This window comes from Trachemys scripta, chromosome 2 (genome assembly GCF_013100865.1).
Source record: "Trachemys scripta elegans isolate TJP31775 chromosome 2, CAS_Tse_1.0, whole genome shotgun sequence".
NCBI lineage: Eukaryota > Metazoa > Chordata > Testudines > Emydidae > Trachemys > Trachemys scripta.
In genome coordinates, this window is record NC_048299.1 from 183968244 (window position 1) to 183993740 (window position 25497).

The window sequence follows — 25497 nt, forward strand, 5'->3', positions numbered from 1 at the left end:
TAGACAGATTGTGTCGGTAGAGAGCAACTTCCTCAGCATTGTCTTGGCTTAGGATCGTACAGTGCCCTCATGTACTTTTCCATGAGAAAGAGCTTTCACCTGGACTATCATTCTGTGTGAGCATCTTACAAGATTTACAGATCACACGCTTAGCGACAACTTGGTCTTCACCTACGCAATAAAGACACTTACCATGAGTGTCCGCTGGGGAATGGCACTCCCCCCCCCCAAATAGAGGGGCATAATTTAAAGGCTGGGGAATCTCAGTTCTGCCATATCTCAACTAAAATCCTAATACACTAATTAAAAACAGAAATAAAGTTAAGATGTAACTCTCTTCCTTAAAAAAAAAAGAGGTAACATTAAGGTTAAGTCTACACTATGAACTAGGAGTGTGATTTCCCTTGCTTGTGTACACATACTTGTGCTAGCTCTTGTCAAGATAGCACAAGTATAAATAGCAGAGTGGCTGCAGCAGCACAAGTAGTGACAGCGGAGGCATGGCTTAGCTGTGCTGAGTATGCACCCACCCGTTTCAGGTGGGTTAATACTTGGAACAGCTAAGCCAAACCTCTGCTGCCACTACTTGTACTACTGCGGTTACGCTGCATGTGTACATAAGCAGGGGAATATCACACTTATCTTGTAATGTAAAGGCAGCCTAACACTGTTGAACACTAAAGCTACAATAAATAAAAAGTAACTATCCAAATTAACTAAATAAAATGGGGACACTATTGTTGTCTGGCTGTTCTGCCTAGGTCCATCCAAAGGCACTGAGCGGTGGTTGGCGTCACTGCGCTCTTTGTACTCTTGGGACAGGGAGCGCAAGGTTGTAAGGAGTGTGACCCCTACTGGACACTAAGAGTAAAAGTGAACTACTGCGCTGGGTCATGTATTAGGTTTTCATTCTTCCTCTCTTTGCGTATGAAAAGTTTGCAGTAGAATAGTAACCACTTTATCTTCAGTAGCATAGCAGTAGAGGTAACTGCAACGTGACCTGCAACACTACCCACGGAAAAATAAGAGAGAAAGGAGGTTCGTGGAAGCTGTGTCCCAAAAACAAAGAAAAGTTTAATTTGGAACATGCACAGAAAACAGCAATCAACCCAACAAATATGACCACCTATATTTGTATGCTGCTATCCTGTTGGTTTAAAAAAAAAAAAAAAAGTCAGGCGAGTTAAAACTGGACATTCTAGCAACATCGTCATAGCCTTAACAAGGCCATTTTTCATTCATTGCTAGCCGTTATTTTTCTGTCACGCCGTAATATGAATCCATAGCTCTGGCTATCATCTGAAAAATGGAAAAGTAAAGCTAAGTGTGGGAGGAAGTGCAGGATGATTGCATCATCTTATAAAAATCGCATAGTCCCAATAAAATCCATTAAAGTCCTACTTTTTAAGTGGTATAATCATATACGCTATCGGCACGGGGAGAGCAAACCTAATAAATATTGAGCTGAACTTTCCTGCAATAACTAATCTGAAACTCATTTTTCCTAAGGATTATATTACAGGCAATACACATCATTATAGCAAGAGGAACAATGCTTTTTATTTTCATTCAGATTTTTTTTAAAAAACCTCCCATCCCTGATAGGTTGGGTGATCTTTGGCAAACAACAACTATGGGCCAAGACTTTTAAAGATACTTTGGCAACTAAAGATGTAGATAGGTGCCTAGTGAGATTTTCAAAAGTGCCCATTTGGCCCCATTAGGAGTTAGACAGCTAGGTGTTTTTGAAAATCCCACTAGGTGCTTATCTGCATATTTAGGTGCCAAAGTATCTTGAAAAGTCTGGCCCAGAGTGGTTAAGTTATTGATCAAGTATCATACAATCAGTCAGCAGCAGGGCTGGGAATAAAACTCAGGAGTCCTGGGTCCATGTCCAGTGCTTTGACCAGTAGATTACCTTGTCTCATTAGATAGGTTAGATAGAAAGGTGGTGTGTTTTGCTGTTAGTGACAAATAAAATCAGAGTTAATTTGTTTGTCTATCTTTTCATATTATTTTAGAGACTCTACTTTTTTTCACTGCACAGATATGCTTGATCTTAAGTGAGTAGCAAGAAATGTACCATCCTTTATCAATCTGAATGTCTTTAATGCCACTACATATTCAGGGAAGTAGTCTTACTTGGTGGGACCTTGATGTCACCTTCTCTTCAGAGTTTTCTCTATTCCCTGGTGATTTAGTTTGGTTCTGTTGGAGTTTCTGGTGTGGGCTTTGGCTATTATGTTTATCAAGAAGGAAAGCTGTACCTTCTACTGTTCATGAATTTAACATTGATCAGTCACATCTAAGTATTCTTATTTCCATCTTTGTAATATTAATGCAAGATGTAGCACCAATTGCACATAATAGAGCAGACACCATTTTCACTGTGGCATAAAACATTTATCACAGGTAACTGTGTTGTGCTAGTTAGTCTCCATGAATTTAATAGCCTTGCTCGCTCTTGTTCTGCCTCTGCTTTTTGGAATTTTCTCCGCATCACTTGAAGCACTGCTGAGGCGACATAGTGCCATCAGTTGCACTTAACTCTCCTCAGCCTCAAATAGAGCTGCTCTTTCATTGACAGAATGTTCGAAATTTGTGCTGCACTTTAGAAATGAAAAGAGGTGCTACTCTGCTCATTACTGCTCTGGCACAGAGATTGACTCCAAGACCTAAGAGGCCCTTTTCCACCTCAGTTTGCACCTCTAATTTTATGATTCCACTTATAAGGAAAGAAAATATTTAACTTCTGTTACCGGACCACCTAAACCTAACACTGGTGATATTGGACTTCAATAATGTTAAAGAGGAGTGTGTGTGTATGTATGTGTATATATATATATACACACACACACTCAGATATGGACACAAAATGCATATGTATTACTTAACTGTGCTGTTCTATAAAGAGTGCATGGGCTTTTATAGCACTAAAGACATTGGATCATAAACTCTGTAGATTTCTTACGTGTTTTATTGTCAGTTTTCCCCCCCTTTTCTTTTAGTTTTATACTGAGAGCATGTCTCTTGGAGCATTTTCTCTTCAGATGGTCATCATTTATCTTGGTCTTCTCAGTGCACTTACTAATATATCCACCCTGCATTTCAGGACATACATGCAGCCAGAGCTAGCCATGTAGGTTCCATGCCCCAAAGGTCTCAGCACGGGCGGCCTGGTGACGACAACCCAGTAGTCCATTTCTTCAAGAACATCGTAAGTTTCCCCTTCCCTTCATGTTCTGTGGCAGAGTTAAATGTAATTTGAGATTCAATGGCAGCTAAACAGTACCTGAAGATTATCCATTTTGTTGCAATTGAGACTGTAGATAAAATGTTCTGTCTGTGCCTTTGAGGGAATAATTATATTTTGATATCAGAATTATTTTACTTTGATATTACAACTTCTAGTTTTGTGTAGCAAAAATTTTTTGGATGGAAGTGGGTGATTCTTCCATTAATGTGCTGAAATTCCAACATTAATCACTGATGCTATTAAACAACTTTACCGTTTGCACATTTTTTATTTGCCTTTCTTGAAATAAGGCACATTCAAACTTTTGTTGTTTAAAAAAGGTCAGTGGTGCTCAAGGCATAGTCCATTTAAAATAGCACTTACTAGATTTAATAAATTAATTCTATTTTAAGAGAGAAGCTAGACTCAGGCATTTCTTTTCAAGGCCTAAACAAAAAAAGACCAGACTTGATTCCCTATCTGAGTGATGTTATTTGAGGAGAAGGATTTTCTTCAGCTTTGAACCTGGATATCGTCATACTAATATGAAAAAAAAAACAAAAAAACCCACACACAAAATCAGAGAAACAACTATAGAGCTGTATCTCCCTCAAACATTCTACGAAATGGTATCCCTGAGTACTGTACAAAGATATCATCAAAAACTTTGCTGCCTGAGCCTAATAATTCTTGAAAGCACTTCAGAATGCTTCCCACTAGAGAGAAGTTGCCTCAAATGTATCACAGCCGTGAAATGATCACTGGCACCATAGATAATCCCTTTTCCCTTCTTCATCCTCTTTGAAGCAGACCTTTCCAGCTGCTGAGGCCCAAATGTGGGACAAAGACCCAAAAGACAGACATGAGAAAGAAAATAGTGCAAGAAACCTTAAACAGCATAGGCAAATGGATTTGGATTAATACTATTTCTATTAATATCAGCTTCACCAGATCAACATTCCTGATGTTAATATTTTTAGTCATGTACCACCAATGTGTTGCAGGATGGAGACAAATTCGTACCTAAAATGAGGAACATATAGTGCATGCACTCAAAAAGTTCATTCCAGTTCTAAACATATTATTGGATCTAATATATTTTTCATTTTTTATGATGGGAAATGCCCCTAAAACTGGAATTAACTTTTAAAAATATGTCCACTGTATATTCTATTGAGAAAGCTGAAAGGTATTCTTACAACAATGTGAAGGGAGATGAAATCAGACATTATCCAAATTATAGGATGAAGAGCAAACCTTTGATGGTTGTACTGGATCTATTGCTGCTGTTGTTTTATAATTTTTTTTTTCTATTGCTCTGTAGGTGTCACCTAGGACACCACCCCCAGAGCAGGCAAAGGTAAGTGTATTCCCCAAGATCCCATCTAATTATTGTGGTTAAATATGTACCTGTTCATCTGGCCATTTTAGTTTACCCAGTGTTTAGAACAGGGAAGTAGGAGTCAGGAGACCTGGGCTCTATTCCCGATTTTAACACTGACGCTGCGTGACCACAGGTTGGCCATCTGTAAAATGGCAATAATACTGCTTGCCCACTGATCTAAAGCATGTTGAGATTCTTTCATGAAAGCTGATAATTAAATGTAAAATATTATTCATAATATTTTAAAACATATTCTTCAGCCAAACCCTGAGAATGTCTATAAGTAGCTGGTGAAATTACAAGAAGATCCATGTGGTTAACTGTAAGTAAATTGAGTTGTTAAACCCCAAAGCTGGTCAAACAATTTTTGCAAATAATTCTAATTGTGAATTTTGTCTTTTTTCCATTCAAATAATCATTTAAGAAACTTTGTGTGTTATTTAATTAACTTTATAGATCAAATAATATAAATTGTGAATGTTGGTTTTAATTTAATAGAATGACTGTTCACAAATGTATGCGTCTATTATTTGACCAGCTCTGTTCGCTGTTTCTCTTTTTCCTTTTCTCTCTCACGTATCTTGAACATCCTTTGTTTCATGGTGATCATCATATCACTGTTTCTGTTTCTTACATATGCAGGGGAGAGGATTATCCCTCGCCAGATTTAGCTGGGTAGGTGATGAATGTGCTTTCATTCACAGCCATTTTGGTCTACCAAGGCCAAAGTCTATCTTTCACCATTGCCTTTCAAGCTGCTGCAGCAACTTGACATTCATGTTTCGGTCTTGATTTTGGTGTTTGTTTTGCTTTATTCCTTTTGATCCACTTTCCCCCTCCTACACAGCAGTTTGTTTATGGTTGTAATTTTGTTGCTTGCTCTTATGCAGAAGCTTGTCAACCTTACAATGATATAATCTCTTTTGCTTTAGCACAAATGGAGCACGTCTGCTGCATGGCAAAACTACCTCTTTCCTTTAAGGCTCCTGGAAGACTTAACTGCTTTGTCTTTTCTTTTTGCGGGGAGGGGAAGAATTGGGGATAGGGTTGAAAGAGCTGGGGAACTTTTTACATAAGCCTGATTTTTCTATATGCTAATATTGTCTCTGGTATGTACATTTCTGTCATGTTTTTGCAGTCCCTTTTAAAAAGAAGAGATCAATATTACTGCTTATTATATAGGCTCTTTCTACAGTTATGTTTTAAAACATGGACAGTGTTGAGTAGCAGAGAAGCACAGTTATCTCACAGCTAACTAAATCCTATTTTCTGCTTTACTACAGCTTTCATTACACACATAGGCAGATTACTATAGTGTCTTAAATGGTATATTAAAGCTTCTAAAATGCAAAAGGTTTCTATCAGTATAGTTATTTCCTAGAACACCAAAGTTATTGTGTCAAAATCAGAGGTTGTGTGTTCTTTGTGCTGATGACATGGGAGAAATCATTCAACCAATGGGATGGCCGAAGATTTTAATCTGTGAATTCTTAAAATCACACTGTCAAGAATTTTCTCTAAGGTTTTTCTTATTTATTTTTGAAATTCTCCATTAGGCTTAAATCCTGGAGCTAATACTCAAATAATACTCCCCTTGAAGTCAGTAATATATGGGAATTTTGAAGGACTAAGTTTTGGTTTCGGAAAGCCCAATCCTCAATTTCCACCTACAATGTAAGAAGGTGAATGGGAGTGAAAGGCATTCAACACTTGGCAACATCAGGCTCAATATTTGTAACAGCCTATTAAAAGATTGGGGGAAAAAAACAGTTCTTTTGCTAATTACTTTGCCCTCCGTTTGACAAACAATTTATACAGTTTTTTATTTTTTATTTTATTGCTTCTGTTCTTGTAGTAGGAACAAAATCTTGAAAGAGGCTGAGCATCAGGTGAAAGTGTGCTCAGTCCTTTCACAAGAAGGTCCTATCTAACTCAAGTGTTGGTGATGTTATTCACCACACAGAATTGGGCCCACTGTGATAGGACTGGTGGGGTCAGCAGAAACATTAATACCTTTGCCAACACAGCCGTGGACTTCCCAGCTGTTGGGTATGGCATTCTCTCTCAAACATTAAATCTAGATTTGGCAGTGGCTCTGTTTGCATGACTCCCATTGAAGCCAATGCAAGTTCTGAAGGGCTGCATCATCAGGTTCACACAGTGAAGCAATTGGGAGCTGAGAGTGTTAAATGATTGCAGAATTGAATCCAGAGCAGGCCCAATCTATTGAGATGGAGTGGCATTTTGCCACTAACTTCAATGCAAGCATGATCAAGCCCAAAGACTTCTGGGAAACTGCTGCTATAGAATATGGGATTTAATAAAAGTTAAAAGATGTAGAAACGAAGGATGTTCCCTGCCAGGTTTATAACAATTTAAAACTAGGTCATCTTGGCAGTATATCTTATATACAAATAAGTTCAGATAGTCATTTCTACCTTCTTTATTAACATGATCGATAGCTGTAATATTGTATCTGAACAGATCTGTGAATGTATTTATTCTACTTTATTGTTTAACAACAAAAGGCTATCTCAATGGATCAAATACAAATTTGGCTCTTAGAACAGAGAGAAAAATCAAGGAAGCAGGATTCCACATCAACTTCACTCGTGCTTTGTGAATGAATTAGGGATGCAAAATTGCCAACACACTCTCACTGTCCTTTGATTATCTGTCTCTTGCCTTTCAACTATCTTTTAAACAGAACTTGCTACTTCCTTTGCTCCAGAACAGTTTTTCTCAAATTATAAGGTTGGCCCCCTTGGGGAGGCTTCAGACTCTTTCAGAAGATGTACACTGAAAAGAGGGAAGAGGGTATTCTTTTTTCCATTTCTTATAGGAATTATTACTGAGGAGTCAGCAAAAGCAGACCTGTTTGTTGAAGGGCAATTGGGTAGTTCAGGAGACAGGATAACAAATTAGGACTTTTTTTACTGCTGTGCTACTCGTTTGATTCCAAGTTGACTCCAAAAATCTTTACCATTTGGCAGCTGTGTGATTACCTTGTGAACTGATTTGATGGTCTCTTAATGGATACATTTTCTCATCACATTTGGCAGCAGCACAGTATTGATAGTCTCCAAAAACAGGCCACTGAGTGATTAGGCATGGACACTGAATTGGTCCTGCTTTGAGCAGGGGGTTGGACTAGATGACCTCTTGAGGTCCCTTCCAACCCTGATATTCTATGATTCTATGAATTACACTGTAGCTTGCACCTGGAGGGATCTAGTGCCTAGACTTTCAATCTGGTAACTTTAATAAGCATTAAATTCATTAAAATAGTAATTTAAAAAAATCCAAGCTTACAGTTCTATTTCTGCAGAGCCTAAAGTGGAAATTACTCAGCAAAAGAGTAAATTTAGTATGCTGACCCTGTCTGTGTTTGAAATAGACCACCAAAATCACAACTTGTTAAAAATGTTTTCAACAAGAGGTTGGTGGGAGGTGTCTATCCCTAGTTGCGTAAGGGTACAATGTTTGAGAAACTCTGCTCTAGTACGCCTCTTCCTCCTCAAGCAGTTACTTTGTAATAAAACAAAATGACTTTCACAAGCAACTTTTTTTCCCCACCAGTGATCTTAGTACTTAAGTGTAAGTGTTTGAAAAGCTCTTGAAAATGTAATGTATACTTTTAGGAGAAATTCAGCTGCATGTAAAATCTCATGTTGATCAAGAGATTTTTGTTCTTCCGACCCTTTTGTGCTATTCAATATAATTTTCTAAAAGGGATAAAACATGTTTAAGTCAATAGGTTTCTTTTTCAAGACTCACAGTTGCAGTTACTATTCTTCTTTTTTCATTTTCCATTCACACTATGCATTTGACAGTACAACTATCCTGTTCTGATTATTGATTTCTCTGTTACAGACCAAAGTTTGGGACTCAGATTTGCACGTTGTTCACTATTTAGAATTTTTTTCCTCCCACACTTTCAACTACTTGACTAATTTGAAAGCATTACATTCCAGCAGTCACAAATGAAGGTAACTGGTGTGAACCACATACCTGAAATATCTATGATCTTTCTTCTAGGGAGGTGAAGGACACAAGCCAGGGTATGGAGGAAGTGGCAAATTCTACGAGCATAAATCTGCTTATAAGGGACATAAGGGATCATACCATGATGGCCAGGGCACTCTTTCCAAAATCTTTAAACTGGTAAAGTACAAGTAAATTTACAAAAAGTGAAAAATTGAGCCTACAAAAAAAGCATAAATGCCTCTCTAGATCAATCAGTCATATTCAAATATTCTTGAGTAAAACTTGTCTTGAGTTACAAATAAAATTGAGCGGATACTATGTTTGTATGAAACCAAGTTGTGCTTGACATTGTTTTATATACCACATTTACAACTGAAGTACAATAGAAATGTACTGATTTCTGATTTGACTGATCATGCTAATCTACAGTCAGGGGACCAAATCCTGCTCGCATTAGTGTAAGTGTGGGAGTACTTTCTTAAATATCAATGAAGTTATTTTGGATTTACATCAGAATATCTAAGAGCAGAATTTGGCCCAAGATTTTCTTCTCTATAACAATAGTAAAAACGTATTTGTAATGTGCCCCAAGATGAACTGTCTCTGGGACCCTAACAAACATTTAGAATAAAAATAAAAAGGCAGTGTATGGCCAAATAGTTTCCAAAGAAGGGCAGGGGGAAAAAAGAAATGAAAATCAACTGATTATTATATCCATATCTAAACAAAAAATAATATGAAGTCTTCATTTTTGTTCCTCTAAGGCCAGACACAGTGATTTCCCACTATTAGTGTTGTGTTCTCAGTAAATAATGCGATCAGCAGTGAGGCTACTTTCAAGATGGAAAGTAGAAGAATGAATCATTTCCATCTCTAGCATATCCTCCAAGAACAGACACAGCAGCACTTTCACCAGCAGTCATAATTGATATAAGCCTACATAAGCCAATAAAGAGATACATATGTATGTCTGCTTTAGTGCGAGACAGTACATAGATGTGTGGCACTATGAAGAGAAGTTTTAATCCCTCAGTGGTACATGATCGTTTTTGACTTGGAAGGAGCTTTAAGAAAAGTAATGAGGTTCTATACATGCGTAGGGAAAGCCAAAAGAAGAATTTACTGTTTGAGTCTGATTTTCATATTGGCCCCAATGTCCTCCCCCCCCCACACACACACTTGTGTCATCACTTGCATAAGAACTGAAGACACCGTTAAGATTTTGTTATTCCCTTTCCTGTTAATTTTTTGTTGTTTTCTAATTATATGCAAAATGGGTCAGATATTCAACCTTCAACCTCATCCTTCCACAAACTTGTACCTATACTTTACAGGTGCTACCACTTGAGCTTGTCCTTTAAAAAGACTCACAATTGTGCAATTGCAAGTGTTAATGTGGATTTTGTGGATGCAACTCCTTATACTCCAGCATGCTCAGCTATTAGGCTATTCACAGGGTATATGCCCATGTTATAACTTTTCCAAAGAGCATGCACCTGCAAAACGCAGGGATAGCTCCAGGTCAAATTTCTTTTTGTCACTGTCTTTACCAGCAATCTCAATTTCCCTGGCTTCATAACGACTTCATTAAGACTCCACTCATTGGAAACAAATAGTTATTACAAAATTGCTAGTGATGGAGGTGCTTAATTAGAACAAACTCATCCTACTTGAAAATTCAATTATCAAAAGTGATCATCCCTTTGAAACAAAACTGAAATTTCAAGCATTCAATGAATTTAGTGATATAATACACAGGCTTATCCAAAGATAGTCACTAGAAGCAATGGACTCTCAATTGTACTACCAGTTTATAGTACTGGAACCTAGTTTTTTAGAATGAGTGTGTGTGTGTGTGTGCGCACGCGCACACACACGCACACCCCCAGCAGTACCATACCTGTCTAATCAAATTGATTTTATTCTTCTTTCCACAGGGAGGATCTGGTTCCCGACCTGGATCACGGTCTGGTTCTCCAGTTGCTAGACGCTGAAGTTCTAAGACGTCATTCAAGGACCATGTACTCTGCTTCATAAGATAACTGCCTAAAATTTTAATAATAATTGCAAGAATTACATAGATAGAAACAATCTGTTACTTAATGTCATTTGAGTTGTGCATGCAGTAGGATTATATACACTTCTATTGGCAATCCCTGACCAACAGTTGAATGAATGAAACACACAAAGTAGCTTTATTTGCTATCTTCATTTTTTTAGGTAAAATAACAAGATCCCCGACTTTATTCATTCTTCAGGATGTCCAAACTGCATGTTAGATTTTATTTATTTTTTCTCCAAGCCCCACAAGTCTTCTGATTTTTTTTTTTCATTGAACACCACAATTGCAAATGCAGAGCAACTGTCTTGGTTTTTGAGCACTGCCATTAAAGGATTTCTTAAACACTGCTGTAAAAAACATGTGCAGAAGTTGTAAGGACTGTTTATCCGAACACTTTTTTGTTTGGGTTTATTTTTGTTTAATGTCACTTCTCTCAGAATATTTTACTTTTCATAACAGGATTAGGCAGTCATGGAAAGGTTTAATAAACTTTGGGAGTTCAAGGTATGTGAAATGTGGGAGAGGGCAGCTGTTACAGTATCAATGAGACGCAAAGCAATAGTAATAAGGAAATTCCTTATTTTTACAAATTGCTCATCACACCCAAACCATTAGAATTAAGTGTGGCCGAGAGAGAGAGAGAGAGGATTTCAAACTTGGGTTAGACTAATGTCTTACAACAAAAAACAAGGAACATTCCCAGAGAAGAAACATCTAAGATTGCACGTGACCACTGCATGTCACTGTTGCTCCACGCAGACACTGCTACAACAGCATTTCTTTAGCAGTAAAAGAATAAAACAAAAATAGTCTAATTTGTGAAAGAAATAAAGCCCTTCAGCATTGAGACTTCAGATAGTCCTGCACATCTCAAGTTAGAATTATTAGTAGTTTTCTTGTTACTGCAGCAGTGTTAAACTTGGTAAGCTTGTCTTATGACGAAATAGATGGCTTTAATGGCAGTGCACCAAAGCAAACTAGTAGTAAACTACTGTGAACATTTAACTGTTGCATTGTAGTTGCCTTATAGAAATTAAATCTAAATCATTAGTTAGCGTTTAACATTGATTGTTCACAAATCTACTAAAATGTATACATGTGGCAATGGTATTTCCAACCATATGTAGGAAAAAAGCTCTTCTGAATTGCACTATTTTATAACAAACTTTTAATATTTTGTGAGATTACCCTCCTTAACTGATTCAGTGTTTTTTATTTTAGCATATACATTGTAGACTATATTTAATGCTAAGTTGGCACTCAGTTTCAGCCATGCTACTAACTATCAGGAGTAGCCAATGTTAATGTCAACTGACATATACCATGTGTTCTTAATTCTATTTTGTCTCTACATGTACTGTAGATTTAAAGCACTGTCCATTAATATGCAGTGGTGAAAGATGAGAGGGTAGGAAAACATAGAAATGAAAGAAACAGTAAAACAGCAAAATTGTTAAACACACAGCTATTACATCTTTCTTATGCTATATTGTTGTCTGGCTATACTGGAAGGACAAGAGACAGTGAATATGGTTTAGCCAGGCTGCAATTTTAATAGATGTCTGGGACTACCCGACAGATAAAAGTGTACAGTGCAGGTAACACCCATGATCATTTCAATATTTTCCTGGGGACTTCTGCCAGCCCCCCCCCCTTTTTTTCTATCCTGGTCCCCAGCCAGTCCATTGCTGGGACCTTACCATCATCCAATTCTCAAATAAGGGTTAAGGTGGGCTATAGAGAAAGGAGGGGGTGGCTCCCTGCTCTCCCAGTCATAGGCATGCCATCCCCCTCCTCCCCTCAGCCCATTCCACTCCTTTAACAAACACCTCCTTTAAGTTGTTTATCAAGCCATTTATATGTTCACTGTATCCCTTCCCTGTGGAGTACCTGCACTGGACATCTGCCCCATACTTACATAATGAGTTGCCTAACATCATAGCCTAACTTCCTTCCCTACTCATCATAACAACCCCTCCCCTCCAACAGCCACTGCCCTCCGGAACATGTTGTGGGGGATGCAAAAATCTCCCACTCCAGTTTGGCTAATCTGGTGGTGAGGGGAAAATTCCTTCCCAGCCTTCCAAGAAAGGAGCGGCTAGTGCAGTGCCCACTGTGATCCCAACCAAACCTGCTTTTTTGCCACTTCCAAGGTTGTGAGGCTGGGTGCTCCTCCATCTGGTCCAGGGAAAAGGGTCTTCTGCTGGGCTTGCCCTTTATCAACTCCCCAGCCCTTCCGGTCCCTGAGGGATAAGTCAGCATTGCAACATTCTGCTTTTGCAGCAGTATCTGTGCCTCTCTCCCCCACCCACACTCTAAAAGTAATATACCCCTTCCCCTGGCAAGCTGGACCACACCCATCTCCCCCCTTAAGCTGTGGTGCAGTCATTGGCTATGTGTATTTTTCTATATGTAGGTTCGCTCAGATGTATACTCCACAAAATAATAGTAAATTTAATTTAAATGTGTACTGTTCACAAAAGTGTAGGAATACAGCTTTTAAAAACATTCATTATTGAAATAAAATAATCAACTTGTAATGACATTTGGACCAGTTTGGTTTTTTAAGCTTTATAGAATACTGTATGCATGTGTGTGTCTTTCTGTAAAATAACACTTTTGGTAACAGGTAAAAAAATATAATAAAAAATTAAATTTAAAAACATACAATCTCTGCATGAATTATGTGAAAACTACATTGATTTTTAAAGACAGCCTTCAAATATATTTAATGAAAAGGTGTGTAAGGTGATTTCTGAAGGTAAATACTTTTTTCCAAAATGTTGCTTCATGCTGTTTAACAAGACCTCCCCTGCAAAAAAAATGTTTTCAAAGGCTGGTATACTTCTAGTTTTGCCTTCTCTAAAAAAGGGACCATCAAGATCTTTTTCATACATTTAAAAATTATAGGTTACCTCACTATTATATATAATGGTTCTTTGTAAGCTTGAGACTGAAATCCACTTCCTCTACTCTACGCATCACAAGAGACTGGGCATCTACACTACTTCCAAGCAAGGGAGTTTTAGTGGGATGGAAGAGACCAGGATCTGAAAGTAGGCATGTGTCCACCCTTCATTCCACACATGGAGGGAGAAGGTATAAGCCAAAAGAAATACTACAGTTCTGAGGCTACACTGGTGGCCATCAAGCAGCTCTACTACCGCATCATGATCTGAAAATGGAAGGGAGGATTCCTACCCTTCCACTTCTTTGGGAAACCTCCCTGGCAACTAAAATGCACAACCTGGCTTTTCAGGCTACAGCTAGGACCTGCTTTCCCCTTCCTTCTGAAAATCCTGCTCTCAAATTCCAGGAAAATGCAAACAAAAATATGGCTTGTGAGACAGTCCATTACATCACTCACAAGAGGCCTGAATCTCCAGATCAAACACCCGTGAACTGTGGTGATCTGTCCTTTCCTCAATCTTCCCTCCCAGTGTTGGCCTCATAATCTCCACCTCTTGTCTTAAGTACATGCCACCTGCTTCCTCTCATCTCATTCCCGCATTCATCCTCATCTACTTCAGTTTCCTTGTTAAACCCTCTGACTTCACTGCTTTTCACCTTCTCTCTCAGACTCTGTCAGGTCTGGATCAGTTCTATAAATCACTGCTACGGTCAGCCTCTTGACCTAGTCTTTTACTTGCAACTGCTCTCTGAGTTATCCCTTTCTGTCAATGAATTATTAGAGAGGGTATTACTTCATATTCTTTAATATTGCTCACTTTCATGTATAATCCTTCTAAAATTGAATTCTACTTCAGTGGCTTTTATGGAGACGCCAAATTATACTGTCATAGGTCAAGGCCACCAAGGAGTCCATGTTTGAGCTGGGATGAGAAAACATGTTCTCAAATACAATGCAGCATGTGATACTATTAAGTTGCCCTTGTTTTGTGGGCAGAGGTCACAGAGGCTGCTCAGCAGAGGAATCACCTTAGCTACATGGAGCTGGCTGGCTGGACTGTGGTAGCCTTGGGCCTCTAATGACAGTGTTGGAAGTGCTGTCCATGAAGCTACAAACTGAACATGGGTCTTTCCCTAAAATCAAGGGAAACATGGTCATGATTTTCCCAGACTTCAAAAAATAACCACAGGGAGCTGTAGGTGGCGGCATATCATAAATAATCTGATCATTAGGAAAAATTGGGGAGAGGATTTAAATCCTTGTTATCAGTTAACATTTCCCAGGCTTTTTTTTTTTTTTTTTTAAATAAAGAATTGGTCGAGAAATTTACTTTAAAAAAAATGGAAGTGCTGAGATCATTCTCTAATTTCTAGGTCCTGCACATTTGGGGGGATAACAGGAGATGCTGCAATCATGGGCTCTGCAGTCCCACAGGCCAATTCTGCTATATAGACCCATAGCCATGTGCAATTTATACCATCCCAAAGCTCACTATGGGCAACTGTTTTTTAATGACAGAAGTATTCTGTATTTTAGCTGACTGGAGCACTACATTCTATGTACACCTCTACCTCGATATAACGCTGTCCTTGGGAGCCAAAAAATCTTACCGCGTTATATTGAACTCACTTTGATCCACTGGAGTGCGCAGCCCCACCTCCCCAGAGCACTGATTTACCACGCTATATCTGAATTCGTGTTATATCAGGTGGCGTTATATCGAGGTAGCGGTGTATTAGACAAGATGGTAGAGACTGTTGTGTGTCATAGAATATCATTAGATATCATTAATGACAAACGATGAGATTCAAGTTAATAGTGAATTAAACATTTCCTGACGTAATAAAGGTTATGGAAAAATTATTACCTGATGATTCCAATGTGGGACTCACCTCTCCCCCAGTCTAATGCATTTAGGTTGTTTCTCTATTCCTGCAAATACCAGAAGCAGTTCAGACTTGTCCACAAGACACCGGGGCTTAGGCATGTTATTTTTTCTGCCCTCATGCTAGAGTATTTCCAAAGCTGTATGAAAAAACTGAATTCTTATTAGCTAAATATAAGCTTCTTGACTACAAAGTGTGACCATTATTATTAAAGTTCTGTTTATAAAGAGTTGATAGTTAATAGATGTTTTGATATATATTTAATTAATTGTTATGGATTATTTTAGAGTTCAAGAGGTTGCTTATAACCATCTAATATCTTCTACCAATTTTTTTTTAACATATACAATGCATCTGATGTCTATAGCATGCTTATAACATGTATCAATCATTTACTATCCTTTATAAACAATTTATTAAATTAAACCTTGAGTGCAACCCAATTCTATCTTTCTTAACTGTGTTAACTATACACACTCGGGCCTAGTCTTCACTTACCGGCTGGTCCGGCGGCACGCCATCGATGTTCGCGGTAAGTTCGGACTAAGGTACTTCGAATTCAGCTACGTTATTAACGTAGCTGAATTTGCGTACCTTAGTCCGAAGTCCGGACTAAGTGGGGACCAGCCCACAGACTCTTAAAAGGCCACTATACTGGTCATCAGAGAATACATCTCAGGTAAGGCAGACTGGGAAGAAGTCCCAGAAAGGAATTCACTAGACAACCAATTTTCCCTTCTGCATCCTGACTTCTTCCTCAGTCTAAGGACTGGCCTACACTACTGCTTAAGTCAATGCAACTTATGTTGCTCAGGGGTATGAAAGAGACACACACCCCTACGCAACATAAGGTACATTGACTTATGTAGTGTCCACACTGTACTATGTTGGCAGCAGATGCTCTCCCACTGACACAGAGGTGGAGTAATTATGCCAATGGGAGAGCGCTCTCTTGTCAGCGTAGCGTGTCTTCACCCGACACGCTGCAGCTGTGCTGATGTATCACACTCATGTAGACTTACCCTGAGATAATTATAGTGAGCAAAAAGGGAAAAAATAGTAGGAAAGCAGGAATAAGCAGGATAAATGATTTCTGCTTTCCCTAATATGAGTAGCATAGGTACATTATATTACTGCTTGGGGCCCCTTTCGGCCAAAGGATGCTTCTGCAACAGAGTCAGGCCCGCTGACGAGGAGGCAAAGGGGGCAATTGCCCAAGGGCCCAGGCAATTTAAAGGGGCCCGGGGCCCTTGGCTGCCACCACTGCTGCAGTAGCAGCAACTACGAGTCTTGGGCCCTTTTAAATCACCTGGGCAGGCCACAGGGCTCCTAGGAGCGCGCAAACGCTCTGGGACCGGTCCTTGTGGGCCAGCATGGGGTTGGTCCCAGAAGTGACAGATTTCTCACTTCTACCCCCGCTAAGGACGGCCCTGGTGCCCAGAATTACTGTTGGCAGGCCTGAGCAGGGTGAAAGTCAAGCTTGCAGTACTTCATAAGTTCTTAATGGGCAACAATTCTGTAAGATTTCCTTTGTGGTTGAAAGCACCTCTTCTGCCCAGGCAGTTCTGATGGAGCATGCTGAAGGAGTTCCGACTCTTTGGGAAGTCTGTTTATTTGCATCTAACATGCTTCAAGTGATCTGGGTTTTAGTCCCTCAGCCAGATGAATTAAATTACTCTGGATACTATTTTCACTTTCCTTTGCATCTCCTGTTGAAAATGGTTCCAGGCCTATAAAAGGAATCTATGAAGCACTGTCACATGAAGTCTAGCCCATGGATTAACTGTATGCATGAGACAAGACTACCAAAGAGCAGTGGGTAGTGAGAGAGGGAGGATGCTCAGTTCCATGACACTCCAAGAATCACTATCTGGAAATTGCCAAACATTTCTTGTGATGGAAATTCTTTTGCTCTCCTTATATCTATCTAAATAACTTTTAGATGAATGATGCTCTGTGAGGGGATCAGCAATGATGAGTCTATCTGACAATTCTCAAAGTCAGAACTAAATTCAGAGAAACCAATGCAATGCTATAGAAGTTGCTGGACCTAAAATGTCCGCCAAAGTTTTCTTAAAAAAAGCAAAGACTGCACAACGGTGGTACATCAAGATCCGTAAATTGACTATTCTGTCTCTCCTCTCAATTTATTTCATTTAATCTGTTTCATTATTTCAGTGTTGGCATGATCTCCTGCTTCTTCATGGCCTGATTTTCAAAAAGTGTTTCATGCCTGCAAATCTCCCTAAAGTCAATTGGAGCTGCAGGTGTTCAGAACTTTTGAAAATTAGGTCATTATATTTTGGCAATTTGTGTCTCTTTCCTTGTGTGGCAATATTGTTTCCAAAATACAAAGATATTATAGGTAGCAGCGTTCAACAAAACTTTCCCCATTGTTGGTACTGTCGTGGGATACCATATCTGACCATAACATGCTCATACGTAGTATTATCATCCCCAATTGGTGCATTTAGATCTCCCATAAGAATAACTGTTATATTTATTGATCTTGCCAAGGCCACTCTGCAATCTTTCACAGAAACCATGTTTGACTTGTTCATCACTATAATTTCTTGCACATAACACTGAACTATCACAAAGCAAGTAGTCAATATGTCTGAGTTTACAGGTTCCCACTTCTTTGGTGCTTTAGTAGCTTCCTTACTCAATAATAAGCCTATGTCTTCCTGATGTTTGCCATCCTCTCTTCCAGAATAAAAAATAAAAGTCACACCTTCCAATGGTAGTTTACCTTGTCTAGTCCATCTCATCTCATTTCAGTCCAGCTAGACTTAAGCCAAAGATTTTCATTTCTCTGAAATAGTCTACCGTGTTGCAAAGTAAGCTAACATGCCAACTCCCAATTCTAGTCTTAACCTTAGCTGTGAAGATATCCCATTTCAGAACCTCCTTGGGGTTTTGATTCTCCCTCAGTTGACAAGGAGATCAAATGATGGCTTCACCCAGAAAGAGCTTAATCACATTGCCATTAATAGGCACTGCAGAAGATCACTGTTGAACACCAGGGTGTATACGAGTACTGATATTGGAAGTGACAACCATCTTGTTATTGGGAGAATCAAAATAAAACTAAAGATGGCACTACCACATAAGGCAGACAGCATGATACTCAAAAACTAGTAGTAGTTCTTCAAGTGATGGTCCCTATTGTATTCCACTGAGTGTTATGCGCATACACTGAGCCAGAGCTTTTTAAAAGTAGTAGTGTCCGGTGAGCCGCACATGCACCCTTGTTTTGCCTCATGATATCGACCAAGGTGATTAATGGCGGGGTGGACTGACTGCGCTCTCAGTTGCTTCTCTCCACTGCATGGTCCAAGTCAAAGTTTCTGCTGTTCTCTCATCCCTTGTGACGCACTTCAAACTTTGCATTAAAAAAATCCTGTTCTTATACATAGTTAGCATTTCATTTTTTTGGTAGTAGTTTTTACTGTTAGAAGCAGTTTTCCCTAGGATTTAAGGAGCTTGGGAACATTGCTTCGGTGGTTTCCCATCAGACCTCTCCACCGAGCACCCAGGCCTGGGTACGGGATTAGGACGAAGACAACGGGGTTCAAGATTTGCGCTTCCTGCCCTTGCTCATTTTTGATCAGTGATGACCACCAGGACTGCCTATACTGCTTGGGAGGAGCCCAGCTTGTGTCCAAGTGCAGTATCTGCCTCTCCTTCCCTGCCCGTACCTGGGAAGGCTGAGTTCTCTCACCTTAAGCAGCATCGCCGCATGGTCTGCTGTTATATCCAGGCTGGGGACACCTCTTGCACCCACGCCATACATCGGGCTGAGCAAATCGAGGAGTGCACCTCCTACTGCAGAGCTCCAGTCCAGTTCCACCAGTACCAGTGTTATGGACCCCATGCCGGGGTCTAGCCATGAGGCAAGGAAGCATGTGCATAAGCATGCCAGAAAGTCTTCCTTAAGTCCCAAGAAAGACGCTGCATCATCCAAGAGTTCTAGCCACCGAGAAGCGGAGGAGAACAATGGCAGTTTTTTCAATGAAGTGTGAAAGCAGCCTGGACTACAGTGAGGGTCAGAAGATCTAAGAAAGAAGAATGGAAATATTAAACAAGAGAATTCAACAAGAATGAGATGGAACTAAAACAGCTATTCTACAGAAAGAACATGGGGACAAAGACAAGTCAGTCAGAAGATCAGCCAGAAGAAATAAGACAGAAGGGACAGAAAACAAAGCAAGAGAAGCTGAGAAGGCATGCTAGCAAGGGGTTTCCAACATTTTTTTTCTAATATCCTAATGAGAGATACAATTTTAGCCACAGAGGATGGAACATTTTTAGGCTGCGCTCAACCAGCCACAACCACTAATACACACAGAGATGTGAAGAAACAGTGGATTTACCAGTATCACTAAGAGCACTTGCTTTTGAGAAAGTAACTAAGGCCATAAACCAATTAAGGAGTGGTAAAACACCAAGCTGTGGTAAAAAACATGCTAAAAGCTCAAAAAGAAATGATGTTGAGTTACATATCCAGGTTGTACAGAATGGTTTGGGAAAAGAAAACCTATCCTGACTGGAGAAAAGGTGTATTCTGTGAAATCCCTAAAAAGGTGGATTAATTTATTTGTGATAACAGGAGACACTCCAATCTGTACCTGGAAAAGTGTTTTGCATTATCATTTTGAATAGGATGAAAACTGCTGTTGACAAAGAACTCAGAGATAAGCAGGCTGGATTTTGATCTGATAGGTCACGTTCAGATCAGATTTTCACCTTGAGAAGACTTATTGAGCAAGGGTTAGAATACTGGCAGAAGACGCTTTTTAACTTCACTGATTTTACAGAAGTGTTTGATAGTGTTCACGGACAAGCCCTCTGAAAGATCCTGAAACACTATAAAATTCCATCAGAGATTGTTAATCGGATAAAAGCTTGGTAGAATGAGTCTGCATGCTGTCAGAACAAAAAATGGCTTAAGATTGTTACTGGTGTAAAGCGAAGTTGAGCACTATCCCCACTTCTCTTCTGCATTTGCATAGACTTTGAGATGAGAAAAGCAACAGCTGATGTTGAGGCCACTGGCATTGTTTGGACAAGAGATGAGCTGCAGGATCTAGTTTTTATTTTTCAGATGACAAAGTCATACTGGATACCAGCTTTGAGGAAACGAAAAAAACTCTTTATGAGTATAAAAGTGGAAGCTACCAAAATGGGAGTTTGAGACCAAGCGTATGGAGATAGGAGAGAATATGATCAACTCTGACAGATATGTGAGTGATGGAAAAGACTACAAAAGGTTTACGACTGTTTTAAAAATCTTGGAAGTAAAGTATTTCTGCTAATGGTCAGCTCATTAAAGAATTGAGGGCAAGAATTGGCAAAGCCAGTGGATCAATTACTTATTTGCCAAACAGCTGGAAGAGTAGCAAAATACTACACCTTGACGTGAGATTGTACAATGGTATTGTCCTTCTAACATTACTGTATGCCTCAGCAGAATGTGGCAGAAGTACACAATAGGAAGCTGAATGCATTTCACCAGAGTTGTTTGAGAAGGATTTTGGGAATTCATTGGAGCAATTGTATAACCAACGTGGCAGCATTGCACTGCACAGGTCAGCAGACTGTGGACTTAATCAGCTAGAAAACGCTCTGGTGGTTTGCCCAGGTCATCAGGCTACCCCATGGAAGAAGCACAAGCTACATCTTAGATTGCATTCCAACTGGATGGAAAAAAGAAGGCATGGTGGAGAAAGTATGACCTATCCCAGAACAATTGAAAAGGGTGTTGCTATCATGGAGACAATTTATGATGGACAACAGTGGGAAAAATGGGTTGCCTCATGTGCCACTCCTACGAAAAAAGTGCTGTTTCTATGAACTCACAATCACTGAGCACAGCCATTAGGATTTTGGATTGATTTGTCCACCCCCACAGAAAAAGTAGAGGGACTCCCTTCCCACACACTTGGCTGTTCTGACATCTACTATCACAAACTTCTTCCATGCCACCATGGTCAGGAGGCGCCATGGAAAATACATCCTTGGGCTATTCCACATTTTCTGCAAAATTTCACAACCACAGCCTGCCCACTCAGCCCCACAGCCTCTACAGTCTCCAACCCTCTCCACTATAAACCTCAGATGAAATGAGAATCACTGCAGGGTTCTGGAGAGGCAGCTCAGTCCCCTCTGCTCTGTGGAAGTGGAAAGAGCCACAGGCAGCCCTCCATGCACAAATCCAAGTGGTATGATTTGGGTTGAAGTCAGCATTTGAATCACAATTAGGAACTGAAGCTCACAACACATAGGGTGATAAACTAGGGAAGGGATGAGTTCTCTCCTCTGCTGGATACTATTTGGCTGAAGAGAGTTTTCTGCAAGAAGCCAACCTATTTACATTGTGATGGCTTATATCTACAATCTAAAAAGATAGAAACAATCAAAAATTGCAGGATTCATGATATGATTTTTTTTCCTAGTGATTTTTTCTTGTTTATGTTAAGGAGAATTTGAGAGTTTCTTCTTTGGAGGTTACCACTGTGTATTCCAATAAAAGATTCACAGTGTCTCTCATACAAGTCTCTTCCAGGTTGGGCATAAAATACAAAATATCATAAATGGGCTGCAGTAGCCAATTAAGGCATGACCATAAAATGGTGTTCATAACAGTTGAAGGAAAAAAAAAACTTAAAATACAAGAGAGAAAATACTAAGCCAAGGCAAAATTAAATTGATTTATTGCTAATAACTACATCTCAGCTATCAACGGTGTATGATGCTTTTACTCAGAGAGCCCAATTGCCACAGCAAGATGGACCAGGGCTTCTAGGGCACATAAAGTTTATTTTTGATGTTACCTTTCTCCAGTGTGATGCTGTTAGGGCATGGTCCACATTACATTTCTTTACTTTAGCAAGAAAGTTCCTGAACAACCTGATCTTGCCCTGGACACAATGTAATAGTCACAACCTTATCACTACTACAGAGCATCAGCAGATATAATGCATCTGAAAGTTTCCAATTCAAACTTATCCAAGTAATCTGGAGCAGCTCCTACGTTTAAAGGAAGGACATTAAACACCTTTGTGTCAGGCAGAAGACATTCAAGGCATGATTCTAAAATATATACTGTATCTTATTAAAATGTTCAAAAAGGATATTTACCATAATTGGCAGGACTCTCGCTATTGTGGTGGGTTGAGAACTCAGGGGAAAAAAAGGCAAGTCTCCCTATTTACTTGTTTCTTACTATCTTACAAATATCCACTCATTACGTGATTGGTATGTGATCAAGAGTCTTAAAGCAGCATTGCTCTCTGAAAAATGACTATGTATTTCAAATAGCACCTCTTTATTGAAAAGATCTGCTTTCCGTGTATTGTGAATTCTGCTTATTAGCAACCTCTTGGTTCCCAGCAAAAGGTTGCCATTATCCAGAAGTTACCAATATGTGTAAGGCAGGTTTGCAGGGCCAAACAACTTGTCTGGAATGAGATGCACTGCTGAAATGAAAGGAGAACTTCAGTCCTCTATGTTCAACATTGAGCTGCATAATTTTAGTCATCCACATTTTCCTTGAAATAGCTAAGAATACCCATTTAAAATTGTCTTTTAAAAACTACACAAAGCAAAGTTGGAAAAAAATTAATATTATTAACATTTCTGACTTAAATATTTCCACATAACAAAAATGTTATTTTTATGTCACCAACTATATTACTTATATACATATGCAAAGAGTTAACAAAAGAAATAAGAGATTCCCTATCAAAAACAACAGTGATTTCTTTCTTCAGGAATCTGAAATGACTAGGTCTTATAGCAGACAACGTATATATAATATTTACCAAAAGGGGAAAAAAGTGTTTTTTGGATATGAGAGCAAATAAAAGGCGATTATTTTGCAAAAGGTAAAATAAAACCCAACTCTATTTTACATTACAATGAATCCAATACTGATCTAGAAGTACTCATATGAACTTGAAAACTTGATGAAATCTTCCTGAAGTTGGGATTGCTATTTACAAAATATACTGATCAGCCACATAGAGGCCCATATATTTTTATATATACATACATACATATATATATATAACATATAAATAAATTCAAAGGAACAAAGTAAAAGTAAGCAAAGAGCTTTCTGTCTTTGGAATGTATAAAACATGACTTAAGCTTTACTCCAGTGTTTCTTTGTTATGAATACACTTAACAAGTGGCACCTTTCAGAGCAGTACTAAGGTTACGTCTACACTTACAGCGGCAAGTAGAGTAAAGGCACTACACGTGTAGCTACACGCCACGGCGAAAGGCAGGTGGTATCCATACTTGTCACTAAGGTGAGTAGCTACATACTGCTGTGTGCAGGCAGCAACAAAAAGGCTCTGGCAACAGAGAGGCAGTGGGACTCTACACTGCAGAAATTAGTAACATAGACATGGGAGGCCATGCTTGGATATATACCATCAGGGCTGAGTTGTGTAGGGCACTCTACGCTACCCCCCTAAGCCATGCCTCACCATCTACACTTCTATTTACACCCCTGCTAGCTGGGGATGCTGTGTCTGTACTCTATACACTGCCGCAGCTGTAGATGTACCTTAAGTTAACTAGGTAGTTTTACTGGGGGGAGGGAGGGGGGAAGGGGAGAAACACACACACACACACACACACACCAAAAAAACAAACACCACAGTAAAATGCTTTCAGAATTGATGCATGAGAAAATAATGATGCTTTTACAGATTTGGAACTAAAAAAGTCTACAGTACAGATTACTTTTATGTTAACTGAGGTGACCTGTACTGCAGCTTACTTCCAGTTTGCTATTAAAATGTACAATTTTAGGTTATCTCCCAACTTTAGAATATGGCTTGTGCTTTCCACAAATACTCAAGTATCTGCCTGCTGATCCTTACGGCAAACCTAAAAACAGGGGCGTTCAATCAGTTTAATTTCTTTTAGTTTGGATTTTCTTTGAATGTTTATTGCTGAGTTTGAAGCCTCAGACATTTTGATGGAAAAAACTAATGACTGTCTCTACAACTGGAATGGAAATAGCCCGGTCACCTCTCAAGAGATTAGCTACATAAATACCATTTAATGCAAGGGCAATTCACTTTCCAAAATTCCTCAAATGCACCAAAAGAAACTAAGAACAGAAATTTAACATTTTACTGCGCATTGTAAAAATTAATTCTGTACTGCATGCATCTCTATCATAACACTTTTCTTTCTAACCTCAAACATTTTTGCTATACATTAAAAAAATAAAATAAAAAAGTAAATGACAATTTTCATGGTTTTCCCATGAAGTTACTTTTCATCTTCTTTACTAATGCAAGGGAATCACTCTTTCCTGATATGAAGTTCCAGTAAATTGTTCAACTAGATATACTGTCTGTGGATTAGAAGATGAAACCGCATGTAGTATTACCTGAGTTCATTGATTTGTAGACAATTTAACACAGATTAATTGATGTTTTTTCAATATTTTCCCACAAGCTTACAAAAACAATGATTCTTAAGTACTTTTTGTAAATAATTAAAAAAACTATAATATATTATTCTATTGTTAATATTTTCAATGCTTGAAGCATCAACTGTAAAATCCATATGCTTTACTTTTTTCAAAACATATGTTGAGAAATTCAAGTCCTGAAAGCAAAGCTTTCAACTAAGGTGTCATCGAAAAACATTGGTTATACTCTGCCATTCATTTGAAGATTCTTGAACAACCTCTTCTAAATTCAAAGCACGATTAATATCTTCCCCTTCTTGTTCTTGCTGACTGGCAGATTCTTGTATAGTACCTATTGTAATGTAACAGAGAAAGAAAGGAATGACTAATACAGATAATGGAAGACTACTGCAAATACAACAAAAACAAGGAATGAAGAAGATGCACAAATTATTTTGGTTCATAAAGCAGAACATGTCTTTGAAAAGGAAAAAAAAAAAAGTCAGCAGTCAAAGGGAATGGAGCATTTCACTAGAACTGGATAACACCAGTTGTGCACAACTGTATATCATCTGCATTCTATGTTTTAGATT

General features: G+C 38.9%; 2 protein-coding genes across 5 annotated transcripts in view; one reads left to right on the forward strand and one right to left on the reverse strand.

The window, feature by feature from the left end:
* The window catches only part of MBP (myelin basic protein), a 186502-nt gene extending 174581 nt beyond the window's left edge, over positions 1-11921 (forward strand). For 3 of the 4 annotated variants that reach the window (XM_034762495.1, XM_034762497.1, XM_034762498.1), the window contains 5 exons: positions 3113-3217; positions 4560-4595; positions 5262-5294; positions 8658-8783; positions 10544-11921. In XM_034762495.1, the coding sequence (XP_034618386.1) occupies positions 3113-3217; positions 4560-4595; positions 5262-5294; positions 8658-8783; positions 10544-10600 (357 nt within the window). In that variant the 3' untranslated portion in view covers positions 10601-11921. The remainder of the gene's footprint in view (positions 1-3112; positions 3218-4559; positions 4596-5261; positions 5295-8657; positions 8784-10543) is intronic. The other variant, XM_034762496.1, reaches the window with a different exon arrangement.
* Positions 11922-16769: 4848 nt separating this feature from the next.
* The window catches only part of ZNF236 (zinc finger protein 236), a gene marked incomplete in the record, with an annotated part of 198678 nt that continues 189950 nt past the window's right edge, over positions 16770-25497 (reverse strand). Inside the window, 1 exon segment of the mRNA XM_034762494.1 lies at positions 16770-25256. Within this exon segment, the coding sequence (XP_034618385.1) occupies positions 25129-25256 (128 nt within the window).